This window comes from Pocillopora verrucosa, chromosome 11, assembly GCF_036669915.1.
Source record: "Pocillopora verrucosa isolate sample1 chromosome 11, ASM3666991v2, whole genome shotgun sequence".
Taxonomy (NCBI): Eukaryota; Metazoa; Cnidaria; class Anthozoa; order Scleractinia; family Pocilloporidae; genus Pocillopora; species Pocillopora verrucosa.
This window is the reverse complement of record NC_089322.1, coordinates 11,532,837-11,552,919: the sequence shown is the minus strand read 5'-3', so window position 1 is coordinate 11,552,919 and position 20,083 is coordinate 11,532,837. Positions and strand designations below refer to the sequence as shown.

The window sequence follows — 20,083 nt, the reverse complement described above, 5'->3', positions numbered from 1 at the left end:
CTGAACAAAATTCTGCATCAAACCTCACTCTTTCTAAATGAAAGTCAGATTTACAATAAACATAAAAATCTACCCATTCACAACCTGTCAACATCATCTGTCCCATGATCTGGTAGTAATAGCTATGTGTTTTTCGAAGTTTATAAAACCCATTTACACATTTCAGATATTTCAGCTGCGAGATTGAATCGGTAATAGGGCCCTTGATTTCCAGCAGCCCCCAGGGATTGTTTTCAGAGGGATCATAGACCCTTCGATCTGGAGAGGCAGCCAGATGTGGACATGATGGGTTGATAACAATCCCGGCAGGGAAAACATTGCAATCTCCACTGTCAGCATATGCAGACGCTGCCTCTTCTTCTGTATTAATACCATGCCTCATGGCTGCAGTTTGCACAGTCTTCTTTAGTTGCCCTGCTGCCAGTGATTCAAAGTCAGCCCTTCGGGCACAAACATCTTTAAATTTACTCAAAGATAGCCTCTGTGCCCTCAGATCATGCCACTTCTGAGTGTCAGACTGCTCCCTTGTTTCTTTCTCATATAAACAGGATTGTGCTTGTGAGACACTAAGCCCTTCAGCAAAGTTAAGTTCTGCCAAAGTAGGCACAAATGTATAATTGCTTTTAAGCAATGGTACACCAAAAGGCGGTGGCTCCTGTGGCCCCTCAACATTAATGTGAATTTTTGGATCATTGGTTGTGTTCTGACGTTGTTGGTATGATATTACTGAGCCATGAGCTACTCTCCCTAGTTTACTCTTCACATAGTCCAAACTGTCAGTTTCTGGAACAATACTGTTTACTTGCATGTCTTCATATTGTTTGAATATGTCTCTCATAGAATCAATGATTTTGGGTAAACCAAAATGTTTTGGAATCGGATTATACAGAGTGGACCGTACTCCATCTAACCTGCGTATTTTCTTTTTTTGTGTTGCATCATTGCTCGGTGGTTTCACTTGCTGCACCAGCACCTCTTGCACCTCGCGGGGATTGATTCCTGCTGTCCTTTGCGGAACGTGCCATGTTTGTGGTAGACTTGTTTTTGACATGGCAGGAGGTACACTTTTTAAGCCTAGTTTTCTATAATGCTCAAGGAGGTAAACCAGCCCTATTGCATGGTTACAGAGCCCTGCACCTGCTTCACAGTTGCAGGAGGTACTGGTTATTTTAACTTCGGGAGTCCTTGATATCTCAACCCAAAAAAAATTAAATGGATAAATGTGTGTGTGTATGTTTTAAGAATTAACTCGTATGAAAATTACATCAAGCAAAGTTTGAGCTGAGACAAAACTTAAGTATTATAAATAAGCTTATCTGTAACCTCCATGGCTCTTCATTTTTTCTCTGTGATTTGTAGCTTCGAGCTCTAACAATTACTTCTGTATCCTGAGTTTTTACTGAAAGCAAAGTGCGAATATGGAAGTTTAATACACTATAGATTTTGCACAAGAGATTTCGAATGGCGAATCGTGCAACAAACGAAAAAAAAGCACCATTGAAGATGCTTAAAGAAGCATGCGTAGCGTGAAATCACACCAGTGTTGCAGTTAAATTTGAGACTGAAATGAAACTTTTACCTTCGAAATCGAAGATATACCCTTCACAGAAGTTACTATAACCATGAGTTACCACCTTCTTCGGGACTTCTCCATTGGTCTCAAGCCATGTCACGATAAAAGAGGCGTCAAAAAACGGAACATTGCGGAGAGATTTCGACCACGCAGCAGAAAATCCACCTTCAGCATGTCGTCCAGGATGCCCGTCCGGCCTCGTTTTGGTGCAGCCCTCGATCCAAGATGGCGGTGCGTGATATTGGAGTATGGCACATGAGGTGAGTGGTATATTCCAAATATATGTACATGTGGAGCAGTCTTTGCATCCTATAACAGTTATTTCAACACCAGTGGAATTGCTAAATTATGGATAGCCAGGATAAAAATCAATCTGACTATACATTGCTGTTCCACTAAATGGTCTCACATTACTATTTGACGTATTAGCATCATTTCTAAACAAGGTATAGTTGTCAATAGCACACATAGTGTCATCGTCTAAATGACTGAATCTTGTCTCGGAAAAAAATACTAACAACAGTACTTAGATAATTTAAGTCATTCTGGATATCTTCGATATGCCAGTGCAATGACCTAGCATTTAAGTAACATACTTTTAGTGCTATTTGATCAGTATTGTAAATAGCAATTAAACAAAGGTTTAAGTTAGCTTCAGTCCTTAAACAGTGTATTTCATTTTGAACATCATGGCCTACAGCTGTTTTGTCTTCACAAAGTTTAGTGATATATAAACCTTCTCTGGCTGTTACTCTACTCAGAACTATATAGTGGATATGATGTATCGCCTTTTTAGTGTCAAAATTGACAACAATTTTAGTTTCAGTAGAACCTTGTGATCTGTGAATGGTTTTAGTAGCAGCAGCTCCAAGTGGAAATTGTTTCCATACAACCTGTATTGTTCTGTTTGCACCAACAGTGAATTGTGCTGTGACAGGTTTGATAGGTGTCCACCCAGGATCAATGCCTTGTACATAGAGATGTCTGTTTTCAATTTTAGTTCTCTTGCCAATATCAGAATGATCAAACTGCACCCATATAATACCTGATGGTTTATATGGCAGCTGTAAGTGGATTAATTTGATCACGTTACTAGCACCATTTGTTAAGCCATCATCTGTTCTTATGTTAAGAGAAGTGTCTGTTCTTTTCACCTACTGCAAGATGTAGAACTGTATGCAGTTGACCTGTTTTAATTGGGTTATCAACTAGAATTTGCTTCATTATTGTGTCTCTTAGACTCTGAGACCCAGCTCCGATGACGTTGTCATGTGCTTTGATGGAAGACTTTGGTCCAGACATGGCACTGCGAACTGTATCATTAAATTCATTTACTTTGGCATTTTGAATGAAGAAATGAGGAGCATCTAATGGATGATTGGTGTTATAACATCGTATCAATCTCTGTTTAAGTTTTATTATATCCTCTATAGTATGTTTACCTTCTCTTAGTCTGTTTAACATTTCAGCAAATAACTTACATTCCCTCTGCCTTATTATTTCATGCAGTTCAAACATTCTAAAATGTTCTTGCCAAAGGGTCAGAACAAGAATACTATATTCAGAGTTATCCATATGTTTCAGCTGAAAAAGAGTCTATTATTTATCTGTACATGAAACATTATTACCAACCACTGAAATCTCATCTATGAATATGAGTTTGACTGCACCAAGCTGGCACCTTAGAGTGTTAAGTTTACTAGAATCAAGAGTTTTGTGTCTTCAATGAATAAAAAGCAGCTATTTGAAGAGCTGTGTTTCTTATTGCTAAATGATGACTTGAATCACCATACAACTGATGTGATACAGATTTAAAAAGGCAGTCACCTCCTCTGCCTACATCTAGTGGTCTTAAACCAGGCGTAAGCATTCTATAATTCCACAAGAAAACTGCATTCATATTACATACCAATATTGTGAGTTAATGTTATTTGCAACAGGACCTGGATTTAATTCCATATCCCCAGACAACAAAATAATTCTTTTGTTTATATTAAATGCTGTGGAACAACTTCTGCTCAGCTTAATTTTTTTAAAATACCTTCTGTTAAAACTATCCTGTCTGAATATATTTGATAGTCCACCGTTTTTAATTGCTAGCAATACTATGGACAATAGATGAAACAGGTGTAAGGTGTTTTTGTTTTTTTCTTAACTTCAATAGAGTACTAAAGTGTGACGTCACGGTTCCATGGCAACCAAATTTTCTGTTCTAAACAAAGTGTGTCAAGCATAGCATAACAAGCGTGGCTTTCGACTCCTTTTTCAGTTTTTTGGCCTCTATTTTTATAGCTTCCTTTATTGAGTGGACTGTAAGTTTTTTGTGTAACTTTTGATGACGTAGACAAAAATTTGTTCGTGACAGAGAGCCGAAGTTACAGGTGAAAGATTGTGATGGTTCACTGCTTTGCACCGGGCTGTGACCATCATTCTGAATCACATACTTGTAAATTCTATGGTTTTCTACATAAAATTAAGAAAAAGGAGGAGTAACAATGCTGGATTCGATTAATAAGGTAAGGTTAATTTATAGTTTGTTGTAGATCGTGTGTTATCAGTTGCGTGGCGCTTTCGCGGCGTTTTGTTGTTTGGCTTGTGTTTTGAGCTGTGATGTCATTCAAGGACTAGTATCTCACAAAGTCTTTGCAATAGTATCTTAAATAATATCCTTACATTAGTTCTGGTGAAAAGGAAAACAGCTTTGATCAGTCGTTGACTCGCATGATATGCTTGAAAAATTAGGCAGACTCTAAATAAATACATTACCATGAGATTCATTCATTCATGCTTTAGTTGGAAACTGTTTACAGTTCATGACGAATGACTGCTTTCTCAAAAGAGAAAAAATATTATTTCCCTTGGCAGTTTGACGAGGAGTTTTATTTTGTTCTAGTTCATTTTGGTGGGCGACATTGTTGCTGATTTAGAATAAACAACATTAAAGCACTCGTTTGTAATAGCTTTAGGTCTCGCAGAGTGCTAATCTAAAATGACTAACTAGTACTACTTAGTGAGCTTATTTTGTTTATATAAACTTACAGAAGAAAAGACAGGGAACCAGGGAATCACTCCAGAATGCAGTTGTCACTTCAGAGATGAGAAAAAGAGTGCTGGCCCAGAAATTTACAGACGTAATCCTGACAAGTTGTTTCCAATCAGAAAGATTACCTCAAAAAAAGGAAAAAACAGAGCACTACACAGAGCACTAGTGTGCATGACATGGTGCAGGCCATTCGGGACAAAGAAGAGGAGGCACTTCCTTTGCAAGAAAAACCTTAAACAAGCGAGATTATTCTTGAAGCCGAACTTGATCTTGCAAAGAGGGAACTTGAGCAGCAGAGAGAAGCTGCACAGTACCAGAGAACACATTATTCTGCATCAACTCTTACCACAGATGTTCTTCATATGGAAACTGGACTACCAACAAAAGAGGTTTTCCAGATTGTAGTAAGTTTTGCCTCTAGATTTAAAGATTCTTTGTCATACTACGTAGGTTGGAGGGTGGAGTCAATAATTTTTGAAGATCAAATTTTAATCACCCTCATGAAACTGAGACAAAACTATACTAATCTCCACATAGCTCAGTTATTCTCTTGTAGTGTTGCTACCATTTCAATTGTAGTTACAACATTTGTTCATGTTTTACACAATATCTTATTTGATGATTTGATGACCACTATCCCTTCTAGGGAGAAAAACAAATTATGCTCTCCTTCATTATTTTCAATGTTTACTAGCTGTAGAATAGTTATTGACTGTACAGACATTGAAATTGCAGCACCCAGTCTTATGAGTCAACAGAATGCAACATATTCAAACTACCAAGGCATGAATTCTTTTAAAGTTATATTTGGGGTGGCACCCAATGCAGTTATAACGTATGTAAGCAAACTGTATCCAGGATCAATTTCAGATAAGGAAATTGTCAAACAGTCTGGCCTAATGAACCATATGGCAAGTGGTGACCTGATCCTTGGAGACAAGGGGTTCTTAATTCAAGACATTGTCCCAAAGGGTGTTTCTGTGAACATTCCTCCCTTCTTACAGAATGGAAAATTCACTGCCAGTGAGATCAGGGCTACTTAAAACATTGCAAAATGCAGAATTCACGTCGAAAGGGCTAATGCACGGCTGAAGGATTTTAAGATACTAAACTTTGTACCCCCCTACTTAAGATGTTATGCTGAGAAAGCATTTCAAGTCTGTGCTGCCCTTGTAAATCTTCAGTTTCCACTGATAAAGGAAGGATGTGAAGGTGCAGAATTTGAGTAAAGATGTGCATGTAATGGAGAAATTGAGAAAGTATTTAATTAATATGTATTAGCTCTGATGCTTAGGGGACTAAGACAATCAATTAACCTTGATGTATTGTTTTTGTTGTTTTCTTTAAGCTTGAGAATCAACTTTAAATTCCAACATGTCAGAGCTAGCCCATCTATTTGGCCTTTATGTTTAGAAAATAAGGGTGCATTTTCTATTTTTGTAATGTATAGTATGTTAACAAAATAATAGAGCATTTGTCTGAAGTCACATACAGTAAAGCCAGCATTTTCAGCTGTAAACAAATGCAACTCTAATCTTAAATGTTATAGAAAACATAACATCAAGAATATTTGATAATTCTCAATAAAAATGGGTTTGTTTTCAGTACTGAACATGGAAGGTTGCTGTTCTTGTTATTGTTCCAGTATTAAAATTGTCTAATGGGAACATGGTACAAACTTCCTGCTGGTTTTAAACCTTGCAATAATTCTACAAACTACAGTTCTCCCTCAACAATTTTGGGGAAGAGGTGTTTAAAGTAAAATTCCCTGAACCTGGTAAGGTTTTCCTCCAAGGATGGATCCTTCTTGATTTCAATAATTACACACCAGTGATTTGTCCAAACAACAAAGTAACAGTAACTTCGTTTGGCTAAGTACATTTGCCCTTGCACTTGGTGCCAGTAGACATGATTCCTTTTTAGTGAGTATGATCCATCCTCTTTTTTCTCCAAACAAAATGTGTCACTTTTCAAAGCTTCCTCAATACTTGCATCTCTGAATGTATAGGAACACTTCGCCTCTAGAACATGGTCTTCACCCACTAATCCATCAGGGGAAGCTCCAAGAACACCTGACTCGTCAAGCCACACCCCTGTCTCAACAACTTCAAGATGAGTTTTGGCAGTAAATGTTTTGATGGCTTCAGCCTCATTTGTGACTCCCCATGCCACAGCTTTGACACGTGAGATGTCATATTCCCCCAAGAGACGCTTAATAAGGGATGGGGTAACCCTCTTAGCATTGATGACGGAGCCAAAATTGCTTGCAGTCAAGCGCCCCTTCCTCACTAAATGCCAGGAGGGATTGTTTCTCTGACTGACAGTTAAAGAACTGATTTGATTTACAATTTCTCTCTCAACCTTTAACTTTCGTCTGATAAACTCTAGTTGTTCAGCAGCAATAGATAGAGTGAGAAATTCCTCGGAAAAAATTTAGCTCTTCCACTGTTGAGACAGGTAGATCCCCTAGTTGTTTTGGCTCTGGGCTTAACAGCCAGCATAGGCCAGTGAACTTTCCATACGCTCGCAATTCTGAATACAGCGCTTCTCGATCGCCTTGATTTGGTTTTCGGAGTAAGGCTGTATATCCTGGCTTGGTTGGAGGAAACATTTCAGAAATAGATTTCCGAGAAATATCAGGTGCATTCCGTTTTTTCCATGAACACTCAACATCAGTCCGACTCAAGTTATAAATTCCATAGATGAACAGAGCTGCAGCATGGCTACATTTATAAGCTCCCCGTGAACACTCGCACTCGCTCGATTTAATCGCATTGTTTTGGTCAAGGTATATCTAAAAAGAAAATTATAATAAACAAAGTTTAACAGTATTTTTCTATAAGCTTTCATTTGAATGGTGGTCATTTACCGCATTTCACTTACCTTCACATTATACACTTTTTTTTTTTCATACTAGCATGAACCTGTCCCTTCAAAACACCTTGACTTGCACTAAAGCTTTCCACATGGTTAGATTTGAAGTGATTTTCACCTCGTGAAACGGATTTATTCTCATTTTCGAAGAAAGAAAGTAGAGATGCAATTGTCAGCACCACCATCTTGTTTCACGAGCGTTTGTTTAGAACAGGAAATTTGGTTGCCATGGAAGCGTGACGTAACTGCTTTAGTACTCTATTACTTAAGCAATTTTTGCAGTAATATTCTTGATGGTTCTCTACTTCTGAACCTTTTTTTGGTCTTCACAGTTTGTCTCATTACTGAAAGTGATCTTTGATTTTCTTTATCACTCATCTGAATATGTAGTGAATTATTTACATTAACCACATTAACTGAACCAGGTACAGCCTTTAAAGGTGCATCATTACAGTATTCATCACAGTTATTTTTTTGACTAAGCAATCATCACAACAACCTTTTTTCAGGATTGCAGTTTTCTCTTGATGGACTTCATTTGTGTTCCCAAAAAAACTTTTGAGCCCAAAGTATTAATCATATCACAAAGCACATTCCTGGTGTCCAGAGGAACATCAGTTTTTGTATCCCAAAGTATATTATTAGTGTCTCAAAAGACATGATTTGAGCCCCAAAGGATATATTTAGTGCCCAGAGGGACATATTCAGTATCTTGGAGGAAATCTCTCCTGTCCCCAAAGACCAAAGCATTTCCTCAAAGAAAAATATTTGGAGTTGAAGTGGTTGTAAATCACCAAAGCATTTGAGAAACTTTGATGGCCATCTTTCCATTCAAAACTTTTAACAATTTGCCCTGATCTCTGAAAGACACTTTAACAACAAATTTTTGGTACATTTGAAGAAAGGTCTGCCTGCTCCAACAAGAAAGATAATAGGAAAACATCATATACTTACTGCTAATCCTGAATAAAGCATTACTACATGCAAAGTCCATGTGAAGAGTCATGCTTATGCTAAGAAAATGGTTAGGGGATAATCAGAGCAATAGATCGATTTAAGAATATGCACAGTTTGTAGACATTTATAATTGTGAAAATGATTGTGAAATTGGCAATTTTCAATCAGGATGCTACTATTTCACAGAATCCAAACAATTTATTACTGTAGAAAACATGTCTAGTTCTAATCAAAGGCTCCTTTGGGCTACCTCATGGTATATCATTATTATTTGTATTAGTTTTGTATTGTAATTTTCTCTTTAAATTGAATAATTAAACGAGACTTACCTGTAAGTTGAAGTTTGATTGAGATTCTACCGTAGCATTTGCAGAAATGAAGAGATCACATGAGATAGCAAGTCACGTGACTTCGAGCTCAGTCTTGAAAGCATATTTTTTTTTTTTTTTGAGAAATAAAGAATACACATTCCAGATAAGGAAATGTAAGCATGGCATTTATTACCAAGGCACTAATTCTTTCCCAGCACACTGTTGGCAAAGGAACTATCATTTAACAGTGGTTTGTTATAATAAACAGCAAACACAGAGCTTGAACGCCAGCCAGCTGTGGTCATAATTTCATCTAGAGGAACATCAGCTGACTTTTGTGATCTCTTGCGGCAAGGGAAGAATTTTCAATAACACTTCCCCATCCTTCTAGAGAGCTATCACATTTAAGGGTTAATTTGTATTTCATAGGCCGGACAGAGCATGGATCATTGTCAATATTTGAAAGCCACCAAGACATGTCTTTCTTAGCTATGAGCATTCTGTCATCTAAGTTCCACCCATTCGTCTTTAAAGCATCAGTTTTGTCATTTTCAAGAGCACGGTAATACAGTGGGCAATATTTGACTCCAGGAAAACGTGACACCATTTGCCCAACTACAGATGCAACCTCTCTAATAAGAGGCTGCTCCATTCTGAGGAGCTGTAAAATGGCTGATTTCACTTTATCAGCCTTGTCCGAGTTCATAGAGACTGTCATCACAACCGAGTCTAAAATGAAACCCAGGAAATTGACTCTCTGGGATGGGACAAGTTGGGATTTATCAGAATGGATAGTGAATCCCAGAGACTGCAACAATGTAATAGCCCTTTGTATAAATATGACCAATGTCTGAGGGTCATCGGCAAAAAGTATAATGTCATCAATGTAAATTACTAGAAGCACCCCATCCTCCCTTAATTTGGCAAGGGCAGGTTTTAACAATTTGGTAAAAATTCTGGGTGCACTAGAGAGGCCATTAGAAAGGCAAACAAATTCATAAAGTTGGCCTTCGTGCTCGAAACGAAGGTATTTTCTGTCCTCAGTCCTAATAGGAACAGAGTAGTATGCGTCTTTTAGGTCTAAGACAGCCATCCAACAATTAGGCTTCAGAAGTTGAAGTGCGTTAGGCAGTGAATCCATCTTGAAGTGATGGTACTCAATATGCTCATTTAGCTTTTTCAAGTTCAAAATAAGACGGTGAGACCCATCTTTTTTGGGCCTGGTGAAAATTGTTGAGATAAATTCACCAGGAACATGAGTAGCTTTCCTAATGACCCCTTTAGTTAAAAGCTTGTTAATTTCAGTAGTAGCAATATCTGTCTCTTTACCAGAAAGTTTGACAGCTCTAGGGGTGAGCGAATGGCAAGGAGGGTTGCAAAACTCTAGTTGGTAACCCTTAACGATGCGTAAAATGTAGGGGTCAGACGTGAGCGTCTGCCAAGCACTGAAATGCTTAGCTATGTTTCCAGCAATATATACATTGGTACAAAGAGGCGAACATATACTTACTGTGCTAGTAGCTGGCAGCAAGTGTTCTATTGGCTTGTCCGGGTTGTCTTGTCCCGGTTGTCTTGTCCCGGTTGGCATTGTTCTTGGATTTCCAAGGTTTGAAGTTGTTGCCTCTCCAGTTTTTTGACTGCTTATAGCCATTATAGCTGTTATTGCCCGGTCTTCCTGGAGAAGGGCGATGCCCTTTATAATTAGGGGTGATCTTGGCCCCGATTTTGTTTTGATCGCCAATATCTTTCAAATGCTTTTGTAGATCATCTCCAAAGAGAAAATCTGTAAATGGCAATTGGGAGGAGCAGAGAGCTGAGTATTCCCTCCCAATATCTGGTCTCAGTAGAAGACGGCGCTGCATGTTTATTTCATAAGAGGCATGAGTGAGGAGGGACATGGCCTCCAGCCCCTGTTTCTTTAGGTCTTGGCATTCATCAGCATTAAGCGATTTTGCCTGCATAAGCTTGTCCGTGATTCGGGCAACTGGCAGAATGCCTTTTGTGAGGGCTTGTTGTATTTTGAAAAATTGTAAATCTCTCTTCTCAGTTGGCTCTCTCTCAGTCGACGCCAAATGCCCGGGTTTACCTTGGGAGGCTTGGCTGTAGTACAATTAGCCGGTCTCTCCTGCCTCTCAAGCTGGTCTTTGAGATTTTTCTCGTTTAGTTTGCAGCGGAACATTTTGCCACCTAGCTTGGCTAGTTTCTCATTTTCGAGGCTTTCGCCCACAATATCGTCAGACTGGTATTCTTTTACGAGTTCCGAGAGGAAATCATCCTCATCACCACTACGAGTGGTGTTTGGCTCTGACTCATCACTGTTGTTGTTTAACACAGAGTCATAGAGTTTCTCGCAGTCAGTTGACTGGTCGGAGGCGCTCGTGGAGATTCTCGCCTCGCCATCTTTGTTTTTCGCTTTTTTGGCGGGAACAGCGTTTGGAGATTTGCTCGCCGGCCGTTTTCCTTTGTCTTTTGTCTCTCCCCGCGGCGAATTGATGAGTTCTGGCAGGCTTTTCGTCAGGCCTAGAATTGCGTGGGTGAGTTGGCTAATTTCTTCCGAGGAAGCGGCTGTTTTGTCCTTGAGTTGTCGTGAAGCGTGTGCAGGCACCGCGTTGTGTTCGTCGGGTAGCGAATCCTTGTGGTATCAGACGAGACTGTTGGCTTTCTCTGAACAGAGTTTGAGCTGTTTAGGAGTTGCTCCGCTCCCTTTACTATGGTCTTAATCAGTTCCGCCAATGAGCTTGTATCATAGAGAGAAGTAATGTCATCTTTGGGTAGTTCTTGGTACTCCAAACTCTCCTGATCCTCATGCTGCTCTTTACCTTCAGGAATGTTCTTGCCTTTTGCTAGGTCTTTGACACTTAATTTGTCAAACTTGCTGATGTAGTGAACTCTTTTGGTTTCAGTCCAGTCAAGCCATCCCTCGGCTGTTACTTCAAGGTAACTCGCAATATGGGCAAGCTTTTTATTCATTGCTCATCCCACAGACTGCCTTGCTTAATTCCAATTGTGGTTCGCAATCAATCTCTTCCCACACTTCTTTTACAAACTCCAACTTTGTGAGGTTGTCTTTACTGTTCTCTTTTCTGGTGACTGCCTCCTTTTGCCTTGTGAATTTCTTCTCGACACTTTCGCCATATTGGTGTAACAACGCAAGGGCTTCCTGTTGGAATCAGAGGGCATGCCTGCCTTTCTTCTTGACTAGGTAATCATAGAATCTTTCTTCATCTTCTTGTTCACTGACAGATATGTCCAGAACTGTGGATCATTGCCAGTTATTCGTCTTTCTTCTTCTTGTAGCTCATCTTTTACAGCAGTTAGTTTCGATTTCAGATCCTTCTTGTCTTCAGCCTCAAGGAAAGTTGGGGTGTGTTCCAAGTATTCGTTCAATGAAAAATATGGAGCGTTATTAGGGTCAAATTTAGAAAACAAATTATGTTATGGTGTTTGATATTTCATTCGGCCGAACTACAGAATTATGTTCCAGCGTTGCATGGAATTATGTTGGGCTCTTTTAACTTCAATAAAAAATGCAATAAACTATGTTCGGCTCTTTTAGAATTGTGTTGGGAGTATTTCACTTATAACTAGGCTGGCAGTTTTTTTGAGTTTAGTCCAATTTTGTTCGGCTCCTCCGAATTACGTTCGGAATGCGGCTACTTGAATTATGTTCGGCAAGTAGACTGGTAGCCTCGCGATAAGAAATTTACGAGGAGTCCCGGGGCGAGAAACATTTCCCGCGCTCTCTATAATTTATTCTAATTATTACCAGTGTTCGTGTACTGTTCTGTCGAACATGGCGGACGAGTCGATTTCTTTAGAATTAAGCAGACATGTAACTGATATCATAAGTTGTCTTCAACGAAGTACTGGTCAGAATGATGTAATGCAATTCCGCATCGACTGGTTATACAATGCTGTTGTACGTTATTGTGACAATATCCCTTCTGGGGAGGCAGTACTGGCCCTTATTCAAGAAGCAAAAGAACTGCTAAGAGAAAATGAGAATGGTAGTTGTAGTGAGAACGTCACGTTTCAAGCAGAGGTTGCAACTACAGGCAAGCGAGGTAGACCACGCATTATCATTGCAAAGGATCAGCTCGAGTTTTTTTTAGATTTGGGGTTTAAATCCGGAGAGATTGCATCTCTGCTTGGTATCAGTGAAAGCACTGTTAAACGAAGAATTCGTGAGTATGAAACATTTGTGAGGCAAAGATATTCAAATATTACTGATGAAACTTTGGATGGCCTTGTTGAAGAATTAATGAGAGAATTTCCCAATTGTGGTTACAAGAGGATGACATGCAGCACCAATAACCTGGCAAGTACGGTACTCGATTGCTTTCTCCAAGCAGTTGGGGGTTTTGGTCTACCTTCAAGAGTACGGTCTGATAAGGGTGGCGAGAATGTAGACGTTGCACGTTACATGTTGAGTCACCCGTTACGCGGACCTGATAGAGGGAGCCATATTGTTGGGCGAAGCGTACATAACCAAAGAATAGAACGTCTTTGGAGAGACCTTTTTTGTGGATGTCTTCATGTATACTACAACCTTTTCTATGCAATGGAACGTTCTGGAATGCTTGACGCATCAAATGAGCTTCATTTATTTACCCTTCACTTTGTGTATGTTCCAAGAATTAACCAAACAATGCAATTATTTGCCCAAGGGCATAACAGGGCTCCCATCTCTACAGAGAGGGGAAAGAGTCCTCTTCAACTGTGGATCTCTGGTGCTGTCTCAGCTTCAAATCGTGGAATTGATGAATTCTGGAGTCAGGTGTGTTTTGAAAAGGGAAGGGTGGGGAGGGAGGGAGGGAGGGATAAGGACTTTGCAAGAATCTGTTATAGTTTTGATATTCATGCAATGTTATAGTGATTTTCAGACTTGTTTCTCATGTTATCCAATTTGTGGTCGACACAAGTGGAGAAGTACAACCTTTCAGCTTGTTTCCAAAAGTGCAGTCACAATAATAGCTCTTACATGTAAAGTAGCTTGGAGAATAAATCTACCTGAGTAGTCTTCATGAACAATTTTCTTCCAGGATTATGAAGAAACAATAACAGATTAATTGCAATTTTTTTTATTAACAAGAAGTACGTCGCAGTAAATTGGTTCACATTATGCGTGTGGCATACAGCCATCATGAAATGTGTTGTTTACATGTTTTTCAGGGTGACTACTATGGTGTTGACTGGGATGGCCCTGCACCAGATGTTAGCTTAGATGATGAAACTCCAGTTGAAGTTCCCAACACAACAAACCCACTGGAACCAGCTCAGTACTCATCACTCACAAACTTAATTAACCCTCTACGCAACAGTGATGAATATGGAGTTGACATCTACCTGGAGGTACTAACATTTCTTCAAGAAACAGCAACGAGCAGTTAAAGATTTAAAAAAAAGGGACAAATTATATTAATGAAATGAGTTTAATAAAGTATCCAAATATGTACCACCGTTAAAAAAGGTGCAAGAACTTGTAATTACTGATGACATCCATTTCTTGAAAACACTAATGGTCTGTCACATCCATTTTTTAACTTAGAAAGAGTACTTATATTTGCTTCTAACAAATGCTCGACCAAACCAAAACATTCCAAAGGTGGCCTGTGGTATAACATTTTTCATTTCATGTCCCGGCACTAGATTTTTACTTTTGAATAACCAAAGAAAAAAAAACATCATCATGGCCGAGACTACACTCTGACAAGCTGGCAGAAGAGATACATTTGTTACATTTCAAAATTCAACAGTGATTAACGTGAGCAATGCAGTCAAAACTAGTGGCTTGTAAACTGTAACAATATAAATAAAGAGAGATCCTTACGAAGTCCATGTCTAGAATTAAATGGAACCATAACCAATATAATTCTCGCAGGCTTCTAAAAATTTTTCCTAGAAGTCCTCAAAACTTTTGTGCACAGTTGGCACCTTTAACACCATGCTACAAGTTTCTGCAAAAAATGCTTGGTTGCTGTTGTTAGAAAATTCAACTTCAACTTTCCTACTAAGGCCAAGTGGAGGAACTTTGTCCAGGGATGTCACATAGCGAAAAAACTTTTCCAGTCCAGCACTTCCTTGTTCTGAAAGAGGAATACATGAGAACAGTCACAGTACCCCAGTGAGATCAAGCTGACATTTATTGGCACAATAATTCATTACTCCTGATAGTTAAAAAAAAGAGAGAAAAAAACAATTCACAATAGGTTTCCTGAAAACAATTTTTCATTTTTTGTAGCAATACTCTGTCCCTTCAATGACTTATCATGATGACAATGGGAGGGATTCTTGATTTGCAGACATCAGAATGAATGCTGCATACTATTATCGACAAATTCACTTATTGTAAACATGAAACTAGTGTTCCAAGTTAAACTTGTACCCTCCCCATCATTGTGCTTTTCACATGTGCATCCCTGCTGCCTTGATGAAAGCCCCCTTAACCCACCAAGAAAACAGGCATGTTTTTTGGGTTTCAACTTAAGTCATATACATGCAGACACACATCATCATCATTATTATATAACATTTCGACACAAACCATTCTCCAAATTCTGAATGGCTTTAACAAGGAAATAATTGGCCTCCTTGTCATTGTCTTCTTCTTGGAACTCCAGGCATTCAAGTACTTCCTGACTTGTCAAAGCTGCTTGCCAAGTATTCAGGAAATAAGTGCCCATCAGGTCTGGATGGGATTTGATAAGGCCAAGAATTCCCAGTGTCTCTAGTCCTTTACGGAACTGATCCAGTGGCTCTTGTCGTTTTTTCTGCACATCATGCACAATAAGTGTCTGCATTGCATGATTTCTGTTGAGTATTGTGAGAGGCTTCAGCTTCAGCTTCAGATTTATAAGTGCATTCCCAAGAAATTCATCATTAGCAACCTCTTGTAGGTCTTCACTGCCTGCAGCAGCAGTCACCTGTGATTCATGAACATAAGAACATAAAGTTTTCAGTCAAATTGGAAGTGACCATCTCCCAGACTCCATCATCAATATTATTTTGGTGGGGATGAAAAACGGTTCACTTCCTTATATGCCATTGTGATGATTTTAGATTAGAATGATATGAAAAGTCCTTGTTGTGTTACTGTTTATATATTTAGTGTTTGTTTTGTGTATGGTGAAAAGGTGATTTCTAAGGAAATCTGCGATGAAATACACATTTTTTTGGAAGCACTGCTGAGTCAACATTTTTGTTCCAGATTAAAGCCTGACTATCTCTAAAAACGCATGGTTACCCCTAGCTAACATTAAGGGTATTTTTAAGGGGTTATACTGTTGCTATGGTAACCACTTATGGCAAAAAAAATTATGACATGCTCACTAATGATTGAGCATTTGTGTCATACCATTACTATAACAGTAACTGATAAAGAGTGTTAGTACTGACTGATCAAAGTGAACATGGTGGAAAATGGGTAAGACTTTTAGCGGTCACCTTAAAGGTGAAGTATTTTTGCTGCCATATAATGAAACTATTTACCTTTGAGATAAGGTCCTTGAGCTCCAAATCAACAATGTCATCAACTGAACAGCACTCAGGGGAAACAGATTCTGTCGCAATGTAGTTGTAGGCTGCTGGACTAAGACAGGGAATGCCTATATCTAAATGTACAATTAGATATGATACTATTTTACCAGCAAGTTGAAACAACCTGGATATAATGGCACTTTCCTATCTTCTGGCCCCTTCGAAAAGGTTGGCTTTGGCTGAGAATATTGCATTACGCAACAGTATGCCATATTCTCTACCTAGCCCTCCTGCATCAACACTTGCTTCTCCTGCAAATACTATTCTAGGGGCTGCTGTGAAGTCAAACTGTGGATTTTTGAAGACAACAATACTCTCATTCCAGAATTCATCCCGGTAAGCACGGATAGGCTTGACATGATCTTCATTTAGTTTTAAGGACCTTTCATGACACTGCATTAGCTCTACCAGAGTTGAGAATGCTTTGGATGCTGGTGGTGTAGTACTGTCTGCACTTGGAGTGTTGAATGGACTTTCTAATAGCTCTGAGTCTGAGTCTGATGTGGAACCAAGACCAATATCCCCATAATAGATGGAATTACATACATGTGCAGTACCTGCAGTGTGAAGTAAGACAATATAATAGACAGGGTCAGAATAATAGAGTTTGTTTGGTAGAGATGACCCCTGCCATAAGAAAAGGTTTGACTACAATAAAATTAGCTACAATAGAATGCACAGTGTTCACTGTTACCACCCATGTCACAAAATGTTAAGGTGAAAACTGATTCGTTTTTTTTTTATTTCGTTTTCTAAATAAACAATGTCACAAGATCCAGTATGATTTTTCTTGTTATAAGCTCCTCAAATTTAAGTTCCACCTCTCTTCCTTGGTAGTACATGCACATGAACTGGCTTTGGAAAAGATAGTGCCAACTTGTACATCCATACTCAGTACCTATTTTGCAAACATTTCACCTGTACACAAAACACAAAATCAATATACATTTACTCGCACCTGCATTACTGCACAAAATGTCATTTGCTGACTTCTCCAAATCAAAGTTATTCTTTGTGAGAATACGAACCAGATCTTCTTCAGTTTCACCTGGAAACATTTCCCTCAGAGTTTTTAGGCATCCTAGCAAAAAAGGAAAAGCCAGACTTTTTTATTAGTAAAGTTGCTTGTAAGTTGTAAGTATCTTTGTTCATTTGTTGTTGTAAAATTTCTTACCTCTATTTAATGAACTTGTAGCTTCAAGGTTACCACCTTGGATGTCACCAGAACCTTCACGGATACTACTTTCTGTAGAATTCCCAGAGCTGGAACCTCCTTCACAGTCATTGTCATGTGCATGCCATTGACTTAATGGAATCCCCTTTCCACACTTCAGACAGTCAATTAAAACTGCATCAGCAGATTCTGACGGTTCCTATAAAACCCAAACGCACATCAAATTGATGGTTATGTGACCCTGACCCTCTTTCAATGTCTAGTAACTGAAAACAAACAATGCCTCCAATAATTAAAGGCCAGGCCCCAGTTGTTTGAAGGTTGGATAACGCTATCCAGCAGATAAATCACTATCCAGTAGATAGTGCAGTTTCTTTTGCCAACACTTATCTACTGGATAGTGATTTATTGGGTGGAAAGGGTTATCCACTCTTTGAACAACTGGGCCCAGGAAAAAAGGGAACAGGTGCGCATCAATTTTTAAAATACTCTTCCAGTTCAACTGTGTGTGTTTCCTGCGCTTTTTTGCTAAGATGACCTTTTTTTACCAGGTAATAAGTACAGAACAAGCAACTAGGAGTATTTCTAGTCTCCCTGGATGGGATGCTACTCCAGTGCAGGGTTACCCCCAGCAGTAAATTCGCTGGTACCCAGCTGTACCAATTTATACACCTGGGTGGAGAGAGGCACGGTGAGAGTAATGAGTCTTGCCTAAGAACACAACGCAGTGCCCTGGCCAGGGTTCAAACCCATATAATAAACTGTCATATTTTGGGGTGAACAAAGCTCAGACATAATAAAACTTGACTAAAATTAAATGACCAGCATATGCTTAAGACCCTTAAATTTAAAAAAATAAAGATTTCCAGGCTATATCGATCAGAACAACAATAAGGAGAAGGAATGTTACCTCAAATACAGGATTGCTGTCCAAGTCGCGTTGCAGGGGTCGAATGTACGCCAGAGCCTGCCCCAGACCGGAGCTGTCTCGTAGGAAAGGTACCGAGTAACCACTTGCCGGAGGTGTTATGGTGGTGAGGGAGGAGTTACTACCCTGATGACCGGTTCGCATTATTTCAAACCCCCCACCTTCGCAGAGCTTTGGAAACGCTTCCTCTAACTTTTGCCGAAACTCAGCGAACTTTGCTTTGTTATGAAAGCAGATTTTTCGTCTGCCCAGGCCAGCCTGTTGTAAGGCAAATTTGGCTGCTCTTGTTGGAGCTCGGGACTGGTCTTTCGCAGCCAAACAGAAGAACTTGTGTGTCCACGTTTCTTTTGGCTGAAATAGTTTTGGTTTAGGATAGTTCCTCTTGGTTTGCCTCGAAGATGACAAAGGAGTACTGTTATGAACACTGTAGGGGGCAAACAGTTTGCGGAAATTTTGCACAATACCACTTGCTCCAACCTGACCATGTGCTTGACTAATCTGTTCAGCTGCCGGTTGATATGGTTCGCTATCACCCTCACTGAGAAGCGAGGTAACTTCCCGTAGAAGTTTAATTGCTTTAGCACTTTTGCATTCGTTTCGATTTTCTTGGTTTTCGTCGCGATCGCCTCTTCCACGTTTGTTGTCTGCCATGTTCGACAGAACAGTACACGAACACTGGTAATAATTAGAATAAATTATAGAGAGCGCGGGAAATGTTTCTCGCCCCGGGACTCCTCATGAATTTCTTATCGCGAGGCTACCAGTCTTCTTGCCGAACATAATTCAAGTAGCCGCATTCCGAACGTAATTCGGAGGAGCCGAACAAAATTGGACTAAACTCAAAAAAACTGCCAGCCTAGTTATAAGTGAAATACTCCCAACACAATTCTAAGAGAGCCGAACATAGTTTATTGCATTTTTTATTGAAGTTAAAAGAGCCGAACATAATTCCATGCAACGCTGGAACATAATTCTGTAGTTCGGCTGAATGAAATATCAAACACCATAACATAATTTGTTTTCTAAATTTGACCCTAATAACGCTCCATAGAAAAACATTTGTTCTTGCTTCTTGGTTATTTCCACAGATTTCAATTTAGATTTGCGATTTTCCCTAGAATGGTTAAAGCACCTTAGGCCAGTAGCCTTTGGCATTGTTTCTGCTAGTGTATCCAACAGAGCTTTTTCTCAATCTGTTACAGATACACGAGCCTTTCTTGACAATTCTGGACAGCTTGCAAAAACAGCAGATGCAATGTTCTTATAGACAGTTTTCGACTTACTACAATGTAAAGCAGTTGGTCCGATGAAGACAGGAGCTTCATTGGTTCTTGTTGATTTCAACAGCAGGTGTTGTAGGAAAATGGAGTTACTTCAAATTTTCCAAAGTTAAATGTGGGATCTACACAAAATGGGTGACTTCTGATTTCCGAAGTACAAAACTGGGAAAGATCCCTGTTCATGTGGGCTTTACTGAGCACCCAGAGATCCTCAGGTACATCATGATGCTTGATAATGAATGGCTTGTCCTTAGATTGAGAATACAGTGATGGCTCATCTACCTGGTCTCTGGTTTTGGCCTTGCGTTTTAGATCATAAAGCTGTTTTCTAGACCTTGGCAGTTTTCCCAGCTGCTGTGCACCAAGCATTCCACCAGATGCACTTGAAACCTTCCTAGAGGCAACAG

At 39.4% G+C, this 20,083-nt stretch overlaps 2 protein-coding genes and 4 pseudogenes across 2 annotated transcripts in view; 2 read left to right on the top strand and 4 right to left on the bottom strand.

Annotated features, from left to right (window-relative positions):
* The window catches only part of LOC131782916 (uncharacterized), a 3,120-nt gene extending 83 nt beyond the window's left edge, over positions 1-3,037 (bottom strand). The window contains exons 1-5 of the mRNA XM_066173990.1: positions 2,732-3,037; positions 2,310-2,637; positions 1,580-1,882; positions 1,318-1,399; positions 1-1,199 (exon numbers count right to left, since the gene is read on the bottom strand). The exon at positions 1-1,199 is cut by the window's left edge and continues 83 nt beyond it. Of these exons, the coding sequence (XP_066030087.1) occupies positions 1-1,199; positions 1,318-1,399; positions 1,580-1,882; positions 2,310-2,637; positions 2,732-3,037 (2,218 nt within the window). The remainder of the gene's footprint in view (positions 1,200-1,317; positions 1,400-1,579; positions 1,883-2,309; positions 2,638-2,731) is intronic.
* A 930-nt stretch (positions 3,038-3,967) lies between these two features.
* On the top strand, positions 3,968-5,979 carry LOC131782937 (uncharacterized; annotated as a pseudogene).
* Positions 5,980-6,332: 353 nt separating this feature from the next.
* On the bottom strand, positions 6,333-7,675 carry LOC131782900 (uncharacterized; annotated as a pseudogene).
* Positions 7,676-10,272: 2,597 nt separating this feature from the next.
* Positions 10,273-11,728, bottom strand: LOC136284164 (uncharacterized; annotated as a pseudogene).
* Positions 11,729-12,551: 823 nt separating this feature from the next.
* LOC131782914 (uncharacterized) lies at positions 12,552-14,591 on the top strand. Its single transcript, XM_059099649.2, has 2 exons — positions 12,552-13,535; positions 13,931-14,591. Exons 1-2 carry the CDS (start codon positions 12,552-12,554, stop codon positions 14,147-14,149), a joined length of 1,203 nt encoding a protein of 400 aa, XP_058955632.2. The 3' UTR covers positions 14,150-14,591.
* LOC131782884 (uncharacterized) lies at positions 14,429-19,047 on the bottom strand (annotated as a pseudogene).
* Positions 19,048-20,083: the final 1,036 nt, after the last annotated feature.